This window comes from Odontomachus brunneus, unplaced genomic scaffold (assembly GCF_010583005.1).
Source record: "Odontomachus brunneus isolate Ranch 3 - 2012 unplaced genomic scaffold, Obru_v1 Obru_scaffold_173, whole genome shotgun sequence".
Classification (NCBI taxonomy): Eukaryota; Metazoa; Arthropoda; class Insecta; order Hymenoptera; family Formicidae; genus Odontomachus; species Odontomachus brunneus.
Window position 1 is genome coordinate 280,026 of NW_022639623.1, and position 23,094 is coordinate 303,119.

Genomic DNA, 23,094 nt, shown 5'->3' on the forward strand with positions numbered 1-23,094 from the left:
ACCTCTACTGTCAACAACTGACCAGATTGAAGCAGGCGATCGACCAGAAGCGGCCAGAATTGGCCAATAGGAAGAGTGTTGTGTTCCATCAAGACAACGCCAGGCCGCACACATCATTAACGACGCGCCAGAAGCTCCGAGAGCTTGGATGGGAGGTTCTATTGCACCCGCCGTATAGTCCAGACTTGGCACCAAGCGATTATCACCTTTTCAAGCATTTGCAAAATTTTCTTGATGGTACAAAACTGACCTCAAGAGAGGCTTGTGAAAATGAGCTGGTCAAGTTTTTTACCAATAGGGACGAGGACTTCTTCAATCGCGGAATTATGAAATTGCCTTCAAAATGGACAAAAGTTATCGAACAAAACGACGCATATTTTATCGAAATCGGATAATCCTAACTATGTTAATTTCATCGTCGAAATAAAGCGAAAAAACACTCAGAACTTTTTACTTCACCTAATATTAAGATTCCACGAGAAGTATTGTTATGCTTAGCTCGTACACGTATTTACATACGAATTAGAAATATCAATAAACACATTTCTCCAGAAAACCAAAGAGTAAAACATAACAAAAAAAATTCATATTTACAAACCGTAAAGTTACTATATTTTGAATGTAAATTTTATTTTTACTTATTATTCGTTATTGTACTAAATGTATGTTTTACTAATTAATTAATTAACTAATTAATTAGTTAATTAATTAACTAATTAATTAACATTTATTTATTGTTATACAAAATATATTCTAATTATATTTCTTTGTTCGTGTTTTAAAGTTGAGTTTAAAAGAAAATATATATTTATATTTTGGGTAATTATCGATATATATATTGAACAAAAAGTACAATATTTTGCAATGTTGCAACAATATTTGAAGAGCATTGAAAATTATATTATTGATAATATTAATGAAAAATTTGTTATTGTATAATAATGATAATAAAGTAAATTATTATTAAATTTTATTATATTAATATATATGTATTATACATATTATATTACAATATACCATAATCATATATATTTTTCTTATTGTTTATATGTAAAATTTAAATGCGTTTAATCAATTTTGCGCAAACTCTGAATATTCTTTTATTTTATAATATTCTCTATTATATAGACTCTAACGCAAGCTGTACCGATAATAAAAATTCATAAAAAACATTAAAATGAAAGGAATGATCGAAGTCATTTTGCAAATAACTACATAAACTTTAGAGATATTAAATAAAATAGATAGGCGAATCAACGCGCGTATTTATTATGTACGTTATAATATACTGTGAACACTATAAGTATACATTATATAAGCATAAATTGTAAGAACATCGTCATTGGAATCACCGCGTGTCGCTCGATCAGTCAGGACATGGATGGCAGGCATATCGCTTCGGATTCGAGATTATCGAGGAAGTTTTTCGCGAAAGTTTTAGAGTGTATTTGACAATCTACGGTTCCTAGTAGTTTATCAGACATGAGAAAATTAGGAAAATTAATTTTTTCTATGATAGCTACGCGGAAAACTTTTAAGTGGACATTTTTACATTACATCAAGGTTTGTGCAAGGTTAAATGTTTCTCAATGTTACTGTAATATTGACATTATTGCAATTCAACATTTTCAACAAGGTCAAGGTCATTAGAGGTGGGTCCGTTATAGTCGATAATTACCCAAAATATAAATATATATTCTTTTTTAAACTCAACTTTAAAACACGAACAAAGAAATACAATTAGAATAAATATACTTTGTATAACAATGAATAAATGTTAACATTAATTAATTAGTAAAACATACATTTAGTACAATAACAAATAATAAATAAAAATGAAATTTACATTAAAAATGTAGTAACTTTACGGTTTGTAAATTTGAACATTTTTTTGTTATGTTTTACTCTTTGGTTTTTTGAAGAAATTTGTTTATTGATATTTCTAATTCGAATGCAAGTACGAGTACGAACTAAGCATAACAATACTTCTCGTGGAATCTTAATATTTTGTATTTTTTCCCGAGTCTTGTCGATAAACATTGATAAACATTATATCTCATGATGCTTCCTCTTTACACACACAAACGCGTTATTATCTGTGATTGCAAGATGACGGATCTCAGTCACTGCGCAGCCGTGACAAAATGCGTCCGAAAAACGAGCACACTTTGTTACTTCCACCATGTTTACATTACAAATTTGGTAACCTAACCTTTAATTCTAAGGACACCACAGACTTCTATATAATATCTAGACTGCTAAATAGGTATAGTTTGATTGGATTGTTTGATCGGAAAAATACCGTCTGTCATCTTTGAAAGGACCTCACATACGTGACTTGAGTGGCAATGCGTGAGTGGGAGGAAGCAATAGTGCGTGTCATTACTATTCGTATATGATACGGTCCTTTCAAAGATGGCCGCCCGATATTTTTCCACTCACTCGCTAAATACTATATTAGCAGTCTAGTTTATATATAGAAGTCTGTGGAGGACATTTATACATTAACTATCACAATTATTCGTCAAAATTTATAAACCATTTTATTCGCCATTTTAAATTTTATACTTTTAATATTGAGTTTGGTATCAGCAATTCCAAAAATACCTAGTGTTTCGAACGGGTGTATATCAGTTGGACACGGGGCAATTGGACACAGTCCAATCACAAGTCGCTGTTCCAAGGGACCTTACAAATGTCTCTAATCATACGGTGTTGTGATTGGCTGTGTCCAAATGCACCGCTCCCTTTCGAACAGCCTTAGGCGGTGAGCGGCTAGTTCAGATGCCGTCGAACGTTCGTCGACTGTTATCGTCAACTGCACAATTATAAGTGCGTGCTCTCCTATCCAGGAGCCCCGTAAGATGATGTGGGGAAAGTACGAGAGTGCTCTTGTGTATAAGAGTACGGCGTGGCCCAGTGAAGGACACGCGTGGAATTGCCCGGCGCCTCCGCGCTGGGAAGGATTCCCCCTTTCGGAGGATAATAATCACTCAGAGTGTGGAGACGCTTATCCGTCTTCCTGGTGAGTGTCGGAATCAAGTCCGAACAAGATTCAGTTCAGATCGGCGAGGGAGCAACAGAAGCTGAATCTGGGGTGTTAGATTGGCGATCGTTGCTTGCCTGAACCGTCGCACACGCGGCGAATGCGATGTCTCGTAGTGAGAGCCCAAATGCGAATGTAACTCTGGGTGCGTTCCGTTTCCACGCATGATGCGCATGAAACGCAGCGTTAGAGCGACAGAGATACGAGAGTGAGATAAAAAGAGAGGGAGAGCTCTCGGGTGAGGTTATCGAACCTAGGTTAGGTTAGTTCTCCAACGCATGAGATCGCATAGACTGCACTACCTCGGAGCTGATGCAGTTCATGCATTCGAGAACTAACCTAACCTAGGTTCGAGAACCTCACCCGAGTGCTCTCCCTCTCATTTTATCTTACTTTCGTATTTCTGTCACTCTAACGCTGCGCTTCATGCGCATTATACGTGGAAACGGAACGCACCCTCTGAATCGCGTACGCGGCCGAGTCGTGATCTGACGTGACCGTACACGTAACTGTAGATGTGCGTTGATAACACCGCGTGCGTGACGAATGCTAAGTCTCGTCGAGACGAGAAGCGAATATTTCTCGCATATAAAGTCGCGAATGCGACGATCTATTAAGTCGTAAGTAGACTGATACCAGTGAACTTGGTTCACGTGAGCTCTGCGCCCCTGGCAGTGGAGTAATAGTGAGCGTGGCTCACGGGAGAGCTGCGGCCCTGGCAGTAGAGTCCTTGATGACAGTGACGACTCGCGCGGAGTCGTAAGTTCGACAGTAATAAGTGCTGTCGGCACGAATACCCGGTATAGACAATACCGGAGATGTTGCGAAGAGAGAGGTCCACCGCGGTGGATACATCAAAGTAATCCGGAGTGATCGCGCGAAGCCTTCTCTCAATCCTTGATCGTATTCAGAAGGTGGCGATCTATGGAGTTACTTAAACACTTCGTCACCTAAATGCCTACGTGTTCTCGGACACTCTAGAGACGAATAGCCCAACGTGCAAACGCACTCTAAAGGCTGCGGAGAGTTGAGTAAACACAAATGCCAACGTGTCTACGACACTCTAAAGGCAGCGAAGCTCGATGTCGAGATGCAAGTATACCTCTGGCGAGGCAAGTGCCCCACGTGCTTGCGCACTCAAGAAGGCAAAAGGAAGCTAGCTAGAACTCAAAAGCTTTGTCAAATACCTTGACAAAGCAATGACCAGATGCGTGATCGCAATCAAAACGCTTGGAGTTGTCTCGCACGGCACCTTATATAGGCGCCCAAGCGATAATTAACCGCGAGAAGCGGCTTCGGCTGACGCGCTCGCCGCGTCGCGGCGACAGCGCGCACTGGCGGCGGGAGGCCGGCGACCGCGAGTTGAGCGGCGCCTGGGACTCGGCCACCCGCCGTAACCCGCTCCGCACGGACATCCAGCTGCCGTCCGAAACACCTAGGTACCAATTTTCATGCAAACCCGAGGTAATCTTTAATTTTAGTCAATTTCTGGGGGAAATTTTCATCAGAGTATAAAGATTAACCAAATCTAACGCGGGGCGTTTAAACAATTCCCTTGTGAGACGAAAGTTAGACAAAATATAAATGTATTGGGAGTACAAATAAGTCTCCGCCGTTTTTTTATCAAAAATTGGGCATTTATTGTGAAAGAACGGTACCTTATGTTTTATTCAAAGTATTGTCCATCGCTAGCCACTACTTTTTCCCATCTTTCTGGCAACATACGGATACCGCGTCGGAAGAACACTTCATCTTTTGAGGCTATCCACGAATCGACCAAATTTTTGGTATCTTCATATGATGTGAAGTGCTGCTCAGACAGGCCGTGCGTCATCGATCGAAACAAGTGATAGTCAGAGGGAGCAATGTCTGGTGAATACGGCGGGTGGAGTAAAACTTCCCAATTGAGTGTTTCCAAGTAGGTTTTGACCGGCGCCGCAACATGTGGACGAGCATTATTATGCAGGAGAATAATTTTGTCGTGTCTGGAGTAGTAGTGGGCGCGTTTTTCCTTGAGTGCTCGGCTCAATCTCATCAATTGTGTTCCCCAGTAATGGTTTCGTTCGGTTTGAGCAACTCATAATACACGACACCAAGCTGATCCCACCAAATACACAATATGAGTTTTTTTCCATGAATATTCGGCTTGGCTGTCGATATTGAAGCATGGCCACGTGGTTCCCATGATTTCCTTTTCTTTGGGTTATCGTAGTGGATCCATTTTTCATCATCAGTGACTATACGATGCAAAAAACCCTTTCGTTTATGCCTGGCAAGCAGCATTTCACATGTGCAAAATCGGCGTTCAACGTTTCTCGGCTTCAGTTCATATGCAACCCAATTTCCTTGCTTTTGAATCATTCCCAACGATTTTAAACGATGTGAAATTGCTTGTTGAGTCACTCCTAATGTAAGTGCAAGTTCTTCTTGCGTTTGGCACGAATCTTCCTCTAATAATGCTTCCAATTCCGCGTTTTCGTACACTTTCGGCCTCCCGCTAAGTTCTTTGTCTTCGACGTTAAACTCACCGTTCTTAAACTTTTGAAACCACTCACGACAACTTCTCTCACTTAATGCAGCCTCACCATATGCTTCTACAAACAATCGATGCGCCTCAGCTGTAGATTTTTTCAAATTAAAGATGTAAATCAAAAGTTCCCGTAAATGACGCTTATTCGGCTCGAAACTCGACATTTTCGCACGAAAAAAATTATGTGATGCTGATACAAAATCGCTAATATTTCAAGGTTATGGTGTTGCCAGATGTCCAATCTTACGATGTGACGTTTTACATCTGACAATTTCAACCATAACTTACTGGTGGGGCCATCTTTTGTCAAACGGCGGAGACTTATTTGTACTCCCAATATTTTTTTTAATTTGTAAAATGAGTTATAAAATTATGAATTTCTATTAGGTGGTAAACTTAGTTTTTGCGGTTTTTTGTTTAAAAAATTCATTTATTTCGACATCAAAAGCAAAAAATACATTAATCGAAGTATTTTCCTTCGCTAGCTATACATTTTTCCCATCTTTCGGGCAACGCGTAGATTCCGCGACGATAGAACGATTGGTCTTTTGATGCAATCCATTCGTCGATCCATTTTCGCACATCCTCGTAATTTCTGAAGTGTGTATCCACCAAGCCGTGCTGCATCGACCGGAACAAGTAATAGTCCGAAGGAGCTAAGTCTGGTGAATACGCTGGGTGCGGGAGAACTTCCCACTCGAGCTGCATCAGTGTTTCTTTGACGGCTTTGGCAACGTGTGGTCGAGCGTTGTCGTGCAAAAGCATGACTTTACGTCGATTGCTGCTTACTGCTGGCCTTTTTTTCAACAATGCTTCATTCAGACGGTTTAATTGTGATTGATATCGATCCCCCGTGATACTTTCGTTCGGTCTGAGTAGCTCATAATAAACGACGCCGTGCATATCCCACCAAATGCAAAGCATTGCTTTGTGGCCATGAATATTTCTCTTTGGTGTGGATGTCGATGGTTGGCCAGGGTCTACCCATGATTTTCTTCGTTTAGGATTATCGAAGTATATCCATTTTTCATCGCCAGTCACTATGCGCCACAAAAAACTCTTCTTTTTCTGCCTGGCGAGCAGAGAAATAGAGATGTTTAAGCGATTCGCAATGGCATTTGCGGTTAATTCGTGTGGTACCCATTTTCCCTCCTTTTGAATTTTTCCCATTGCATGTAGACGTTTGGAAACAGCCATCGGAGTAACATTTAATGCTGCAGACAATTCTTGGAGCGTTTGAGTAGAGTTTTCGTCCAATAATGCCTGCAAATCGGTGTCTTCAAACTTTTTCGGTTGGCCTGAGCGTTCTTTATCATTGACATCAAAATCACCACTCTTAAATCGCTGAAACCATACTTGGCATGTTCTTTCCGATGGAGCATAATTGCTATAAGCTTCGAAAAGCAATTTATGAGCTGCAGCTGCAGTTTTTTTCAAGTCAAAGTAATGAAGCAGCACATGTCGAAAAAACAACTTATCACGTTCCATATTTAATCAAAAGAAAAAATAGCACTGCTCGCTTAAATGAATCTCTTCGCACTGAATTTTATTGACAAATGTCTAACTTCTAAAATGTAGCTAGTTTCAGATGTCAAAATAAATTACATCTACAACTAACGTCATCTAACTGTGAGCCGCAGGAACTAGTTTACCACCTAATAGATAAAAAATGATTTCTTTGATTTAAAACATTTATATATACAAACTCTTTTTATCACATTAAGTGGGAATGTAAAACGGATTGAGGTAAACATAAAAGTTCCATACCGTTTTGCGATATTCGCAATAATAACCAAGAAATTAATTGTAAAAGATTAAGGAAAAACGCACGCTGAATGGTTGAAAGTAGAACGCTTGTGGCCTAATTAATATAGCGCACGGATGTCGGCGCATGGTGATTTGAAAAACAACGCACCATTGCCTATACGTATATCACTGCACTCCTACATCTCGCCTCGGCGCGGTACGGCAAGACGTAGGATCAGAGCGACATAAGACGCGCGCTTATATCTGCCTGCTATATTACTGGGTTGCAAGTGCTCCTCCCTCAACCAGTCAGCGTGCGTTTTTCCTTAATCTTTTACAATTAATTTCTCGGTTATTATTGCGAATATCGCAAAACGGTATGGGACTTTTACTTCAATCCGTTCTACATTTTCATTTAATGTGATAAAGATAGTTTGGGACACTCTGTATAAGAATAAGCAAATGTTGTCTTTACAAGAAGAAAATAAGTTTTTTTTTAATGTAAAAATTGTGTTTAAATAAATATTTGCTTGTTTTAGAAGTAAATGAAATACAAGTAAATTATTTTATAAGTTTAAATAAATTATTTTTTAATATTAAAAATATCTTTTTTGTATTTTAAATTAGTTACTTTTATTATCAGAAAACAATTTATTTAAATTTACAAAATGATTAATTTGTACTTTACTTACTTTTAAAACAAGTAGATATTTTTACATACTTATAAAATGTAGAAAGTATAAATATATACTTTTTACATACTTTTTAAACATATTTTTTATATATAAAAGGATCTATTCTCTTCTTTTAAATAAATCACTTGTTTTCGAACATTGATATATCATATGTATATAATATAAAGCTCTCAGTCAAAGTAACAATGGCGCAGTAGGTAAGATGGACGATTCAAGAAGTTAGAGGTCTCAAGTTCGAATCCTAGCATGGTAAGCAAATTTTTTGAGCTACAATTTAAATTAAATTAAGTAGCGTGTGAAACAATAAAGTGAGAAATTTAAGAAAAATTCAGGAAAAGGAAAAAATATATAAATGTATATATTTTAATAAATAAATTTATAATATTTATAATAAAAATATTTATGATCTATTAAATCTAAGGTCACAAAAATATTTATGAAATATCAATGAACGTGAAAAAAGCGGTTCCGCAGGTAGCAAAAACGATACCCACTATTAGGCCATTCCTACAGGACACAAATCTTAAAACTTCATCAGGCAAACATTCCAAAGTAATATGACTAGTAACGTAATGTTGGAATCCCTTCCCGAACTTTATAAGAATAACTTATTTATTCGTTTGTAACAACCGAACTCCGTTAGTCAGTTGTCGGATATGCCGTAGGATTCTTCGCTTGCCGGAGTCCGGGTTCGCTAAGTACCTGACATAAGACGCGTTGTTAAACAAATAAAAATAACAAGATACTTTATTAGTCCTTTGTACAGAGTAAGTGAGAACGAGTATGTAGATCTTCTGAGAGATGGCGCCAGTTATCGGGTCGCGGTTTCGACAGGCTGCGACAAGTAAGACGGTAGACGGATCGTGTAACGCGATCGCTACACAAGTTTCGGAGATTCGGCGGGCAGTCGCGTGCCGCGGTTCAGCGTTCGCGATTCGCGAGTCGGTTGGTCAGATGGTCGCGGGGACTGAGCGATGTCGGCGGCGGTATGCTCGTGTCGCAGCACGACGTGCGTATTTGTGATCGCGAGGATCAGCGGCGCGGAAGCGCAAGTAATAGCGCAACCGGTTCGTGGCTATCGGGATCGTGAGCGAATAGCCAATGGGCGCGTTCAGCAGACGCAACTGTTGTACAACTGTTGTGTAGATGTCTGCTGAACGCACTTCGCTCAGTTACCGCTACTCAACATGTTCCGGGAGCGGACGCCATTTTTCCCATTAAACTTTTTCTCCGCTACCTACGCGCAACATGTTGCGAAACAAGATGGCAGCGCACATGAGAGAAGAAAGAAGTAAACACTATTAAAATCGTGTATTATAGTATATTTTTTAAAATGAGCTTAAAAAATTGTGATACGTAAATTGTGATATGTAAATCTTGCATCTAGCAATTACCTGTCACACAAGTAAAAATATGCCAATATAATAGAAAAGAGGGCCAGCGATGTAACGAGCATATAGAAATCTTGTATCTCTAGCTGCTTAACTTGAATAACTTCCGAAATACCGGCTTTTTCCGTATCCTCTTTCCTCGAAAGTCTATCAGCTGTACCAATCGAATCTAACCTCTGTCATATTCCAAATAAGTTGCGGTCACGTGACGAGATACACTGAAGTCACGTGACGAGATGTGAGATAAACCGTGTTCAGCCCGTTCAGCAGACACGATTTTCATCACTAAGCGCTACGTATCATTCGCTCAACCGCTTTGCAACTGTTAGGATCTGCTGAACGCACCCAATGTGTCGGTGTAGTCGCGCCCGTTCCCGATAGTGAAGACGCGATAAATAAGGATCGAAAAAGCTCGACAGGGCGCAGCTAACATACTGGCCTCGAGTCTTACTCGTAAGGATCGGAGATCGGATAGGTGCGGATGGCAGAAACGAGTCGGTCGTAATCCTTGCTCTCCGCTTTACAGCATCGAATTCGGTAGACGGTCCGGATCGGTCTAGTTTCGATGATTTTGGAGTCGTGGGTTTTACATTTGCTCCACTTTGTTTCTCTTCGCTTTTTGCGTGCGTAATCGGTCGCATGATAGCGGCGCGCGCTCTTAATCGATCGTGTTTAGATTCGACGCGTGATCGATATCGCACGCTCGTACGTAGCGCGTCCTTTATTTACGCGTTATTGTAATAGGCCTTGCGGCGTTTAAGTGGCGCAACGCGCCGGTGTACAGCCTGACTGGTCGGGTGTTTAACAAATAAAAATAACTTTGTCGGTCAGGCCGGTAATGACGATGCCAGAGTGCATTGTCACACGTTGATAGGCGTATCTCATTACTTTTCGTACAATTCTGTTTAAAAAATGCGAGTGATAATAATACTGGGATGATAGTTAACTAATTCATATATTAATAATTTATTTTATTTTATATTTCAGAAAAATTAAAAAAATAGAGCAAGCCGGAATCGAACGCATGATCTCGGGCGTTCTAGTCGCACTCCCCACTCGCTGTGCCACGCTGGGCTATGTTCAGATTCCCTACTCGAGTGTATTCTATTACTAGAAGTGCTATAGTATATGTAACATATACTATAGTGTTTCTAGTAATAGAGTGCACCCGGATGAGGAATCTGAACGCAGCCCTGGCGTTTGAATTTCGCTCCTATTTAAGCGATTCTTTAGCCGCACGGCAAACTTTCAACTTCGATTTCTCGTAAACTAGCACTCATTGGCAACAATCATACAAGCTGTGTTTACAGGAATAGGATTACTACAACATATATAAAGATTAGCTAAATCTAACACGGCGCGTTTAGACAGTTTGGTCAGTAGTTGTCACTAGTTCGGATATAAATCATATCACAGATACGAACTATATATCGTTACCCCAGTCAGAACTATAACGTTGATTCAAGGTTGATTCGACGTCGAAATGATCGATTAGCCGTTGAGTCAATGTTGATTCAATCCTCATTGACGTCGAATCAACCTTGAATCAACATGTGGTTTTGACTGGATACCGAGCGTGTAATCGACGTAATTGATGTCCGTTTTGTCAAGGAGCACATCAGGATAAACATGTTTCGCCCGGTGGTCGCTCTTAGATTTCTTTTTGCTAGTGGACAGATTACTCTCTATTTAATTCATACATAAAGACTTGATTATTGAAGGTTACTAGATCTTTCTTACGTCAAATAATTTTTAACGAATTAGCAGTGGCAAGACTACGATTTCCGGAGCGCCAAGTTTTGACAGCAGATTCTGCATCTATAAACGATTATAAAGAAAAGTGAAAAGGTGATGAAAGTGGCTATCTGCTTTATTTTAGGAGATATAGAGGTTTTTAGTTGTAAATTTAGAAATCAACGACGTATTATTTGCAGACTATTTTCGCGTTATCCAGAATGCACCACGTGGAGGTATAGCCTGCTTCGCATTTTGTATGTGTAAATATAAGTATGTAAGTGTATAAGAGTATGTGTGAATATGCGTGTATGTACGTACGTTTGTTATGACACGGATAAGGATCCCACAATTCGTCACTCCTGCAGTATTTACAGACTCCAGACTCCCAGCTATATGTAAGAATGTATAATATATATATATATATATATATATATATATATATATATGTGTGTGTGTGTGTGTGTGTGTGTGTGTGTGTGTGTGTGTAAATTTTGGCAAAAATAATAATTCTAAATCTTCGCCTTACTAAATTGATTGAATGAGTTTACAATATACTAAAAATGTATACTGAAAAGATTAGCGAAGCCCTTATGCAAGATAGAATGAATCATAAATATATCTATCTTTCTATTCTAAATTTTCGCCTTACTAAATTGATGAGCCTACAATACTCAGATAGCCAAACCTGCGCGAACAGATTTTGCACAGTCTGTCAACAGTGTCTATAGACAGAATGGCAACAGATTGCACACAGAATCTGTTCTGACGACAGATTGGTGACAGACTGCGCGCAGAGCCTATCGACAGACTCTGACGACAGACTGACGACAGACTGACGACAGATTGCGCGCAGATTCTGCTTCCTAGATAGGCTAATTAATTTAATTCTATCAAGGGCCATATATACGCTATTAAATGGGGCAGTTTCACATACACACCATGTAAAACTTCGAGAGGAGTCAAGATGATTATATTGTGCAATAATTGTACACATATACGCAATAAAAACAATTTTTATTTTTTAAAATTGTATTACACATTTCTTATAAAAAAGCAACAATAATAGAGAAATAACAAGTATAAGTATAAAATAGTACAACGGTTAAATGGCCATTTAAAGACGTACATATACCATCCCTGGTAAAAATTGTTCTCATAATTTTTCATACAATTTCTCATATTATTATTTTTTTTTAATGTTATTGTGTCATTAAATCTGAACGATTTAACCGTCATGCAATAAGTACTGAAGGCAGCAGCACCGAATAAAATATCAGTCTCGCCATGTAAATAACTTTTACAGAATTTTTGTGATGGTTTATTTGAAAATATATGCTTCGATTTTGATAAAATTTAATACAACCTGAACTGGACGATCAAACAAATTAATTCGCATATGTAAAAGCGCAGTATTTTATTATCATGATGGAAAAATGTCATTATCTGCTGTTTTATTGCAGTAATTTTCTATACAGTCCTTGGTAGAAAATTAATTTCGAATTATCGTGCCGGTCTCTCTTACATTATTTATACGCTAAACGGTTTCGTCTATATTTTGCGGTTTAAAAGGCGAACAAACTCTAAGATTTTTCTTTCTTAAACTTTAAGTGGACAATATAAAGTACTTTTTATCAAGTGAGAAATTGACGTAGTGTCTAAGGCGACGGACGATTATCTAAAAGATATCTTCGGTTCAAGTTCGAATCTCACCAGAGAAAATCTTAAAAATTATGAAAAAATCATATAGAAAAACTTTTTTCATTATATTTTATGAGTATTTATGAGTATTTAGGAGAAAGCGCTTATTCTATGAGTAATTATGAAAAATTATGAGAAAATTTTCTACCAAAAATTTAATTGATGAACCTACGAAACGACAGGATCTACACGCAATTTGTGCGCAATCTGTCGTCAGAGTCTGTCGGCAGGTTCTGCGCGCAATTTGCCGCCAATCTGATGTCAAAGCCTATTAGCAAACTCTGTCAGCAGTCTGACGGCAGATTGGGAACGCAGATGACTATGGACAGTCGACAGATCCTGTTGCCAATCGGACGCCAGTCTGCGCACAGATTGCTTACTAGGTATAAAAATGAATATTAAAAAAATTAGCATAGCGTCTATGTAAAGTAAGACTTATTATGAATACCTCTCAAAAGCATTGTATGTGTTTGAAATGCTATAGAATTTAATTTTTCTTTTTATAAATGTTATTTTTGTACTACCGAGGGGGCTTTGCCTCCTGTACCCCCTCTGATGTTCTTTCTTCTATATTAAAAATCGAAAATAATTAAAACTAATAAAAATATATTTATGTTGATTTTGAAAATTCCAACTAAAAACCTCTATATCTTGTAAAGTAAAGGAGATAGCCACTTTTATCACTCTTTAACTTTTGTTTATAATCGCTTGTAGATGCAGAATCTGCAGTCAAAACTTGATGCTCCGGAAATCATCCAGATCAGTAATCAGTATCCCCGAATTAGTTTTTATTGCATTTAATTATCTAATGCCCGTTGTAATCACTTTCAGATTCTTCTAAATCCACACCTATTATGTCGACCAACGTTGTTGCATTTTTACTATTAAATAAGTTTAGAGACGGTTGTACGTTAGATAAATTAGTCCAGGCGTTTGATTTGATACAAAAGGAGTTATCAATAAAGAATGATGTAGCGTTTTGTGGGGAGAGCATTGATATCATTAAACATGCGGTTAGTATTCAGTAAGAAACAAATAAAACAAATAAAGTTTATTAAGAAGAGATGATTTTTCATAATGTACAGCTGGATATCTTGGGTCCTGGTTTAGTAACACAACAGCGACAGGAGATTACTGACGTCGACAATCAATCTATCAAATCTATCGTTGTCACCGCAATCCGTCCCGTATCAATTGTACCGAACGTAATAGAGCTCTCCTACTACAGCAATACCATATTGGTACACTATGTTATGGATAGCATAATAAGTAAGGCGTAACCAACAATCAGCGTGTGTTTTCTATTGCAATTTTGTAACGCATTCTATATTATATTTTGCAGTAACTGCTTTGTATGCTGAATTGCAATCTCAAATTAACGATCCTGTCGCAATTGCCGAAAACAATATTACAGTGTATGAACAAAATTTGATCGAACGAGCGCTCAAATTATGCGACATTCTGAAGTATGAATTTATTTTTTGTAAGCCATGTCAGGAATTAACAAAGGTGATTTTTGAAACGATAGAAAAGATATCAGAAACAGGGCTTATCACTAAGGAGGAGGTATGACATTTCAACAAACCAAGGATTTTTTGCTTAAATAAATACAAAAAATAACTGTTTTTATACAGAACGTTTATCATGAAAGACTGGCGACCCGAAAATTATCAAAAAAACTCTTTTTTGATGATATCGATCCTTGGTGCGAGGAGTTCCTGACGAAAAAGGCAATTGAAACAACGCAATATAAAGTAAGTTTATCCTAATGTTTCTTATAAACACAAGTTTATTTTTTGTACGAAAACATACAAACGAAAAAATATGAACACATTATCATTAATAAAAAACTAATACTACGTAATAATTAATGTACAAAATACTAATACAAAATGTTATGTATTAATATTTTTTCATATAAAAAAAAATGAATAAGATCATTTTATAGTTGTGTATTTCTGATAATAATAATATAATTATATTTCATATTCATGCATTTTATATTATTTTTAGCTGAGTTTAATGCCGGAACATTCCACGCACATGGAATTTTTGCATACGATATTACGATCATTAATCGATACGTACATATGCAGTGCCTTTAATTTAAGGAAGTTGGTCGGTCACTCACTCTGTGAACGAGATTTAGTACAAGAAGTATTGAACGAGATCAAAACAAATTTAGATCGTGGTATAATCAGTTACGGTGAGTTGCAATCCAATGAAATTTCAATCTTAATTAAAATGAAATATATTTTAAGAGTTTGATCTTTTTTTTTAACGGTGATAATATATAAAAATGTATTTCACTACCACACACATAAATGAGAAAATAAAATATTTTTTTTATTTATCAAATATTTCAAGAACAAAATTATTTCATAAAAAAATGTTTGACAAAAGTTGTTTATTTATTGAGGGAGACAATAGACTATGAAATATATGTAACTCTGCATGTATCCTTATTAAAATTATCTTGAATTTTTTTAATAAAATAATTTAAAATGCATAAAGAGAATGAACTATATACAGGGTGTCTCAGATCACCTTCACAATCTCTCGTGAGGACGTAGAGAAGATTGAGATGAACACAAAAGTCCCATATCATTTTGCGATATTCGCAATAATAGTCGAGATATTAATTGAAGATTGATGAATGATCACGCGCGATATGGTAGATGAGCAGTGATACCGTCTGCCGTTGTATATTTATACATTAAGTCAAACTGAACAAAAAAGTCCTCTACCATTTTGAAAATAACCACATAGATTTTTAGATATTAATTAAAGAAAATTGTTACATGATTATGTACCACAATGCACAAATTTTCTTTTATTAATATCTAAAAATCTATGTAGTCATTTGCAAAATGGTAAAGGACTTTTTTGTTCAGTTTGACTTAATGTATAAGTATACAACGGCAGACGGTGCCACTGCAGCTCATTTACCATATCGCGCGTGATCATTTACCAATCTTCAATTAATATCTCGACTATTATTGCGAAATCGCAAAATGATATGAGACTTTTGTGTTCATCTCAATCTTTTCTACGTCCTCGTGAGATATATATGAGTCTAATCGCGGTTTTTTGTGGTATGACTCTGTTAATTATATATTTATTATTACAGAAGGATTAAATTGTTTTGTTGCAAGTCAAATGCATGCGTCGAAATTTTCTTCGGTGATTTCAAACGTACGCGAAGAATCAATCTTTCTTGCACAAACTATCTTTTTATTTCCAATTAATACGGTTTTAAATTCTCTTTTTCCTAATTTTCAGACGAATATTATTAGGTGGTTGCATATGAAATCGCCCGTTGGCAATAGATGACGTTAGGTACACTATTTCTTCGAATGGAAGCAATACACATAATGACAGGTCTACAGAGTCCCGCCATAGGTGACATTTGTGCCACGTGTTAACATCATCTATTTGATTGTGTTTACAATGGCAAGTTTTGTTCCAAATAAGCAGTGTTGTAACAGATACATGTTTTAAAGTAGCTAGATATAGATACAGATACAATAAGAAAAGTGTAGCTAGATGAAGATACAGATATGAATTTCATATGAATAACTAGGTGTAGATACAGGTACTTTGAGAATATATCTAAATCTCTTCTAGAATATATCTAAATCTAAATCTAAATCTAAATTCTAGAATATATCTAAATCTCTTCAGATACTTTTCAGATACTTCGATTATGGAGCGCTCAGTAAGCTCTTACATTTCATTAGTACATATTTTTAGATCTAAAAGAATATGCCGATGGGATACAAGAGCTCACTGAGCGCTCAGTGAGCGATTGTAGTACTGAATGCACCCAATGGGCGCGTCCAGCGGAAAAAACGCTCAGTGAGCAATCAGCGATTACTGGTTCTTACTGTTAGATCTCTAAACCTATAATTTCATTGACGAATTACGCTACTATTGCGAACTATTGAGTTCGCTGAACGCATTCAATAAAGCAACCATGGTGTAAGAATATAATAGTTACGTTCCGTTTACACATTATACGCGCATTCCCTACAGTATACGTGACGTAAACTATAGATAAATGCACGCATATACGTGAAACGGAACGCGGCCAAGGTGTTTCATTGCTTATCATGAAAGTGGGAGTAGAATCACAAAGTTACCACAAAATATACTATGTTAACGTTACGTTTGATGAGAGCCATTGGGTTTTTCGCATTTGTGACAACTTTCTGATTGGTAGTTACTGCGCATCCACCGGAATGCATCACCTTATATTCTTACACCATGGAAACAACTTTGTCTCTTATGAAAAAGTAACAATTATATAAAAATTACCAAAATTGCATTTTATTTCGTATCTGTATCTAAAATGATAAATTTAGATACAGATACGAAATAAAATGTAACTAGATACAGATACAGATTTTTAAATGAAAAATATAACTAAATATAGATATAGATACACAAAAAGTATCTAGATACTTCAAAAAGATACATGTATCTAGGTACGTTACAACACTGTAAATAAGTCACATTTGCAGGAAGTTATGCTCCTTTATTTCCTGGCAAAGAAATCGCCCGTGGAAACGCATCGCTAGAGGAAGTGCTGAACATGCTCCATCGAGTACAACGTGCAAAGAGTGATTTCGCCGCTTCCAAAGTGGTAATTTCTATGGACAACAATTGTCTAAGGACAAGGACCGCGGCAAACCACCCAAAAAATTTGAGGATACGGAATTGGACGCATTATTGGACGAAGACTCAAGCCATCACTGGGGATCGTTATCGACTGCAACTGATCCGTTTGAAACGAGCTTTGCACAAGAAAAAGCCAGAATGGGAGAATCGCCACGACAAGTTGATTTTGCAGCACGACAACACCAGGCTGCACGTTGCTCAACCAGTCAAGAAGTACTTAGAAGGAGTGAATTGGGGAATCCTACCCCACCTGCCATATTCCCCAGATATCGCTCCCTCCGATTACTATTTGTTCCGGTCGATGCAGTCAACGCTTACGGCACAGCACTTCACCTCATACGGAGTCAAAAAATGGCTGGATGTCTGGATTGCCTCCAAAGAACCCGAATTCTTCCTGGAATTTCATTGTTGGCCAAAAGATGACTAAGATTCCGATGGGCAATATTTTAAATAAACCAGTTCATCGATTTGCTACCAAACCACTGTTTTCTTTCGCTCAAAAATGGGCGGTTTCATATGCAACCACCTAATAATTAATTCATTAATTAGGTTTCTTATTTGTGTTATGAAAAATAATGCCTCAACTTTTGTATATACACTGCTGTTCATAGAAATTGCAACACCAAGAAAAACTTGTCATAATAGTGAAATTTATGTGAGAGATCTAATAGGACAAGGTATAAATGATTACAATTTCAGACTTGTATGTGATGAGGAGGATTAAAAAATTAATAATTTGTTAATCCACTACGAACAGTGATAACACACTGTACACAACATGGCATCGATTGAAAGAGATTTTGTATGGTCGTTTATGGAATAATCGTCTACGCTGCTTCAAGACGCATCCACAAGTCGTTAGTGGTAGCAGGCGGTAAGGGTAGATGAGCCAGTCGATATGTCATCGTATTCCACACATTTTCAATTGGCGATAGATCTAGCGAACGAGCAGGCCAAGGAAGAAATGCGACGTGTTGCTTGCAGAAGATATGTTGAACATTACGGGCAACATAAGGTCGGGTATTGTCCTGTTGATAGATAGCCAGAGATCGTCCGAAAGGTAGCAGCTTCCACGACGTCAGTGACATATCGTTAACTGTTCAATGTACTAGCAATACATAAAAGGCGAGAACGTGCATTAAAAGCAATAGCGCCCCAAACCATCACGCTTGGTGTAGGACCGGTATGACGTTACAAAATGCAATCTTCTGAGTGCCGTTGTTCACGACATCTGCGAATAAGTATTCGGCCGTTGTGATGTATAAAATTGAATCTTGACTCATCCGAAAACACGACTCGCTCCCATTCAGCAATCCAGTGCTGTCGTTCTTGACACCATTGCAGCCGCTGACGTCTATGGTGCAGAGTCAAGAGAAGTTGTAGCAATGGACAGCGAGCTATTAGCCCTCTTTGCAATAATCGGCGATGAACAGTGCTTGCGAACATCTTCAGACGTATTACCAATCTCCATTGTTGCGCCAGTCGTTGTACGATCTGTCAATATTATACAAATTAGGTACCTGTTTTCTCGTTCGGCCGTGCAAGTTTGCGCTCCAGACCCTTGACGACGACGTGTAGTATCTTCTTCGCTCCATTGACGTCATATACGCATGACAGTACTGGCGTTTTGTCCAACGCGTATAGCAATATCGCGATATGAAAAATTAACTTCTCTGAGCCCGACGATTCTTCCTCTTTTAAACTCCGTCATTTGTTCATAATGTTCTCTAGTTCTGCGACGTGGCATGTTTATGTTTTAGAAACAATATACTGATCGAATTTATTAATAGATAGTTTGAAAACGCACACTTTGTGCCAATACTTTATATCCCTTACGTGATGGTATAATAACGTTGCGCGCGCATCACGTATGCATATGGTCTGAAGTTGTAATCATTTGAATCTCCCATGGTGGCCTACTCATTAAAGAAATTTCACGCCAATGCGACATGTTCTTCATAGTGTTGCAATTTCTATAAACAGCAGTGTATAATTAGCGGTCAAACACCCGCGATTAAGCTCTTATAATTCGTTCTCTGTGCATTTCTAGATTATTTCTTAACCACTACATTAGCAGAGAAAATGAGCATCAACCGACTCAAAAATGGCAAGATCTAAATGTTGTTTGATTTTTATAAAAGTCAGTACTAAAATACTTTTCGAGTCGCTGAATATAAATTTGAGATCAAAATTTGAAAGATCAAATTAATATCAGATTTGAAATCAGCGACCCTAAAAAACCTCCAAATACCGAGTTTCATCCAAAACGTCATTTTTTTATTTGGTCCGCCATATTGGATCCGCCATCTTGAATTTGACAAAACTAATCTCAGATTCGAAAGCAACGACTCCAAAAACTTCTAAATACCAGATATTTCATCATAATCAAGTCATTTTTTGCATTTTGGTCCGCCATATTGGATCCGCCATCTTGAATTTGACAAAACTAATCTCAGATTCGAAAGCAACGACTCCAAAAACTTCTAAATACCAGATATTTCATCATAATCAAGTCATTTTTTGCATTTTGATCCGCCATATTGAATCCGCCATTTTAAATTTTCAAATTTAGAGTTTAAATTCGAAATCATCGATCCCAAAAACTACTGGGTATTGAGTTTCTTACTAACGGGAAAAAAATAAAATGATATGCACATTAATACGTCAATAGGCGCGTTCAGCGGAAAAAGCGCTCAATGAGCAATCAGCGATTATTGGTTCTTACTGTTAGATCCCTATTCTAAATCTAGATCAATTACATTGACGAATTGCTCAATTGTTGTGCAACTGTTGAGTTCGTTCCACCCAATGCTAGCGAAGTGGTTAAAGAGTGTTTATATACAGAGTGTCCGACTCGTACTGTACCAAAGCTAATATATAGTTAGAATATATGGGGTGAGTAATGGGAATCGGTGTCTTTTTTTAAACAATCACATAAAATTTCGAGTTATTAAATGAAATAGATGGGCTAATCAGAGCGCGCGACATACGGCTTGCCACGGCCGGCGAAGAAAATGGACGATTGCTCGCGGGCTAATCTTATAAGCCAGAGAAGTGGGCCACAATATTCGTAACGGTCACTGTGAAAAGAATAACGCGTGCACGAAAGAAAGAGATGAAACGTCTTATATCTGTTTCCTTTCCGAGCAATCGGAAAATTTCTTCGTCTGCCGCGTTGCGTATGTTGCGCGCTCTGATTAGCCCATCTATTTTATTTAATAATTCGAAATTTTACGTAGTTGTTTAAAAAAAGACACCGATTACTCACCCCGACGTATTCTAACTATATATTAGCTTTGGTATAGTACGAGTTAAACACCCTGTATACTTAATTACATAGAATAATTGATTTTTTTTTAACATAAATCGAGTTTTCTGGTCATATAGTGTATAAAAGTATCGAGGTAAGAAATATTGAAAAGCGAATATTTTTTGAATAATTTTACATTTTATCCTTATATTTTTCAATATGAGATATGACATATCTCGTATCAAATTCAGTATCAGAATATCAAATTCGATGACCTCATTTTAATTACGAGGCTATTTTATTTATTTATTTTTTTATATTTATTTATCTTCTTATTTGGGATATCCTGTACATATAATGTGTCTCTAAGTCATTAACATTTTGTCTTGTAAAGCATAAAGAAAAGTTTGTAATACACATGTTTGTAACACACATGTTTATTTATTTATTTTAATTTAGTTTGATAACAGTTTGTGTGAAAATTAACTTTTTAATTATATTGTAAAATTTTTTGTCATAGTTTTGTATTACATGAAAGTGTCTTTCTGTCTATAAAATAAAATTAATACAAAACTAATACTACGTAATAATTAATGTACAAAGTACTAATACAAAATGTTATGTATTAATATTTTTCGTATAAAAAATAATATATTTGTCTTATATTAAATTTGCTTATTTATAATAAATATTAAAATATTTTTTATATTAACAAAATATCATATTTTTTTGTTTTTATAGGAGAAAGTTTATGCGTCGATCCAATAAAGAATTCTTTTAAGCTTTTTGAAAAGTGGAACATCGTAGAATGCTGCATGCAGGAGAACCTTAAAATGTTTTATTTGAAAGAGGAGTATAATACAGACAAAGCAACAGAAGATCTATATGATACCATAGCGGCTTTCAAATGGACCAGAAATATGAAATAAAAACATAAATCTGTTTCTATTCTAATCAAAAAATGTCTTTCTAAATCACTATTCTTTTTTTTTATGGATTTTCATATTTTGCAAAAAGATTTATAAAAATGATTTCTTTTTTCTCTTTATTTTTCTAGTAGTAAAAGATGGGATCAGATATGTTATAAATAATTGATAGTGATTATCTATGTATAGTACTATTGTAGATCATTGTAGAGTATATGTATATACAAAATGCTATTATGTAATATACTCTATAATAATCGATATCATGTGCATTGTAAATTCACATCTTTCTAAGATTTATAAATAAGAGAAAAGTAGTAATATAGTGCCTCTTTAGATAGTATTTTTCCTATAGTATTACGATGAGATTTCTCATGCAATCTTCTGTCGGTTACGGAATCTCTGCAACAACTTTAAAAGAAACGAAATAACTCATCTGAAATTAATAGCATTAAGCGCTAGATACAATAACATCGAACTGACGGTCGCGACACTAAGTCTCAGGATCGTTAGGATTATAAGGGGCACATCTATGTGGTGTCTACCAAAGATGCGTTCGGGAAACGCGTTAATCAGCGCTAACGCGTAATTCAATCCTTGTTATACAATGTACATACAATATACAATCGGCCGAAATGTGCAAACTATTTTGAACACACGACACTCCCCATTCTCGACTACTAACCAGACAAAGACAAGAGAGGAAACTCTCTCTCATCCCACAGTACTCAAGAGGCAGCGCGCGTTCCAGATAGTATATATTTCAGTGGGTTAAGTAGCTGTTGGAAACCAGTAAAACAGTGCTCGGAATACACCTATTTCGGCTGATTGTATATTGTATGTATATTGTACAACAAGAATTGAATGACGCATTAGCGTTGATCAACGCGCTTCCCGAATGCGTCTTTGGTAGGCACCACATAAATGCGCCCCTTATAATCCCAACGGCTCTAAGACTTGGTGTTGCGTCTGTCAGTTGCAAGGCCCACTGCGCGGTAAGAAGAAGATAGAAGTCATAGCTCTCGAGAATCGGCCTAAATGGGCAAACTATTCCGAGTACAGGTATAAAGATTAGTTTACTCGTGGTCAGAGCTCGCCCACGTTCCCAATGCCACGAGGTGGACGCCGTTCTTGAAAGGAATGGACTACCACTAGTTGTCTTAACAATATATGTATTTCGACTTGATTATTACAAGTGCTCTTCACAGGTGTTCAAGAACTTCTCTTTCTCTGTTCTTTGCGCATACTCAGATTCCGCTAGTTAACTTACATACTCTACTTACGTACTCTACGTCAGTAAACTCAACCTATATTGAAATGCTTACTGCAATGCTTAGAAGCCGAATACGAAAAGAAAGAGGTAGGTTGCTGAAGACACCGCTTTTTTCTCTGTCT

At 36.9% G+C, this 23,094-nt stretch overlaps 1 protein-coding gene across 2 annotated transcripts in view; it reads left to right on the top strand.

The window, feature by feature from the left end:
* LOC116851363 (glycerol-3-phosphate acyltransferase 1, mitochondrial) overlaps positions 1-22,024 on the top strand; it is a 181,163-nt gene extending 159,139 nt beyond the window's left edge. For both annotated transcript variants that reach the window (XM_032830695.1, XM_032830694.1), the window contains exons 8-13: positions 13,675-13,856; positions 13,929-14,112; positions 14,186-14,409; positions 14,478-14,597; positions 14,857-15,049; positions 21,515-22,024. In XM_032830695.1, the coding sequence (XP_032686586.1) occupies positions 13,675-13,856; positions 13,929-14,112; positions 14,186-14,409; positions 14,478-14,597; positions 14,857-15,049; positions 21,515-21,702 (1,091 nt within the window). In that variant the 3' untranslated portion in view covers positions 21,703-22,024. The remainder of the gene's footprint in view (positions 1-13,674; positions 13,857-13,928; positions 14,113-14,185; positions 14,410-14,477; positions 14,598-14,856; positions 15,050-21,514) is intronic.
* The last annotated feature ends 1,070 nt before the right edge of the window (positions 22,025-23,094 follow it).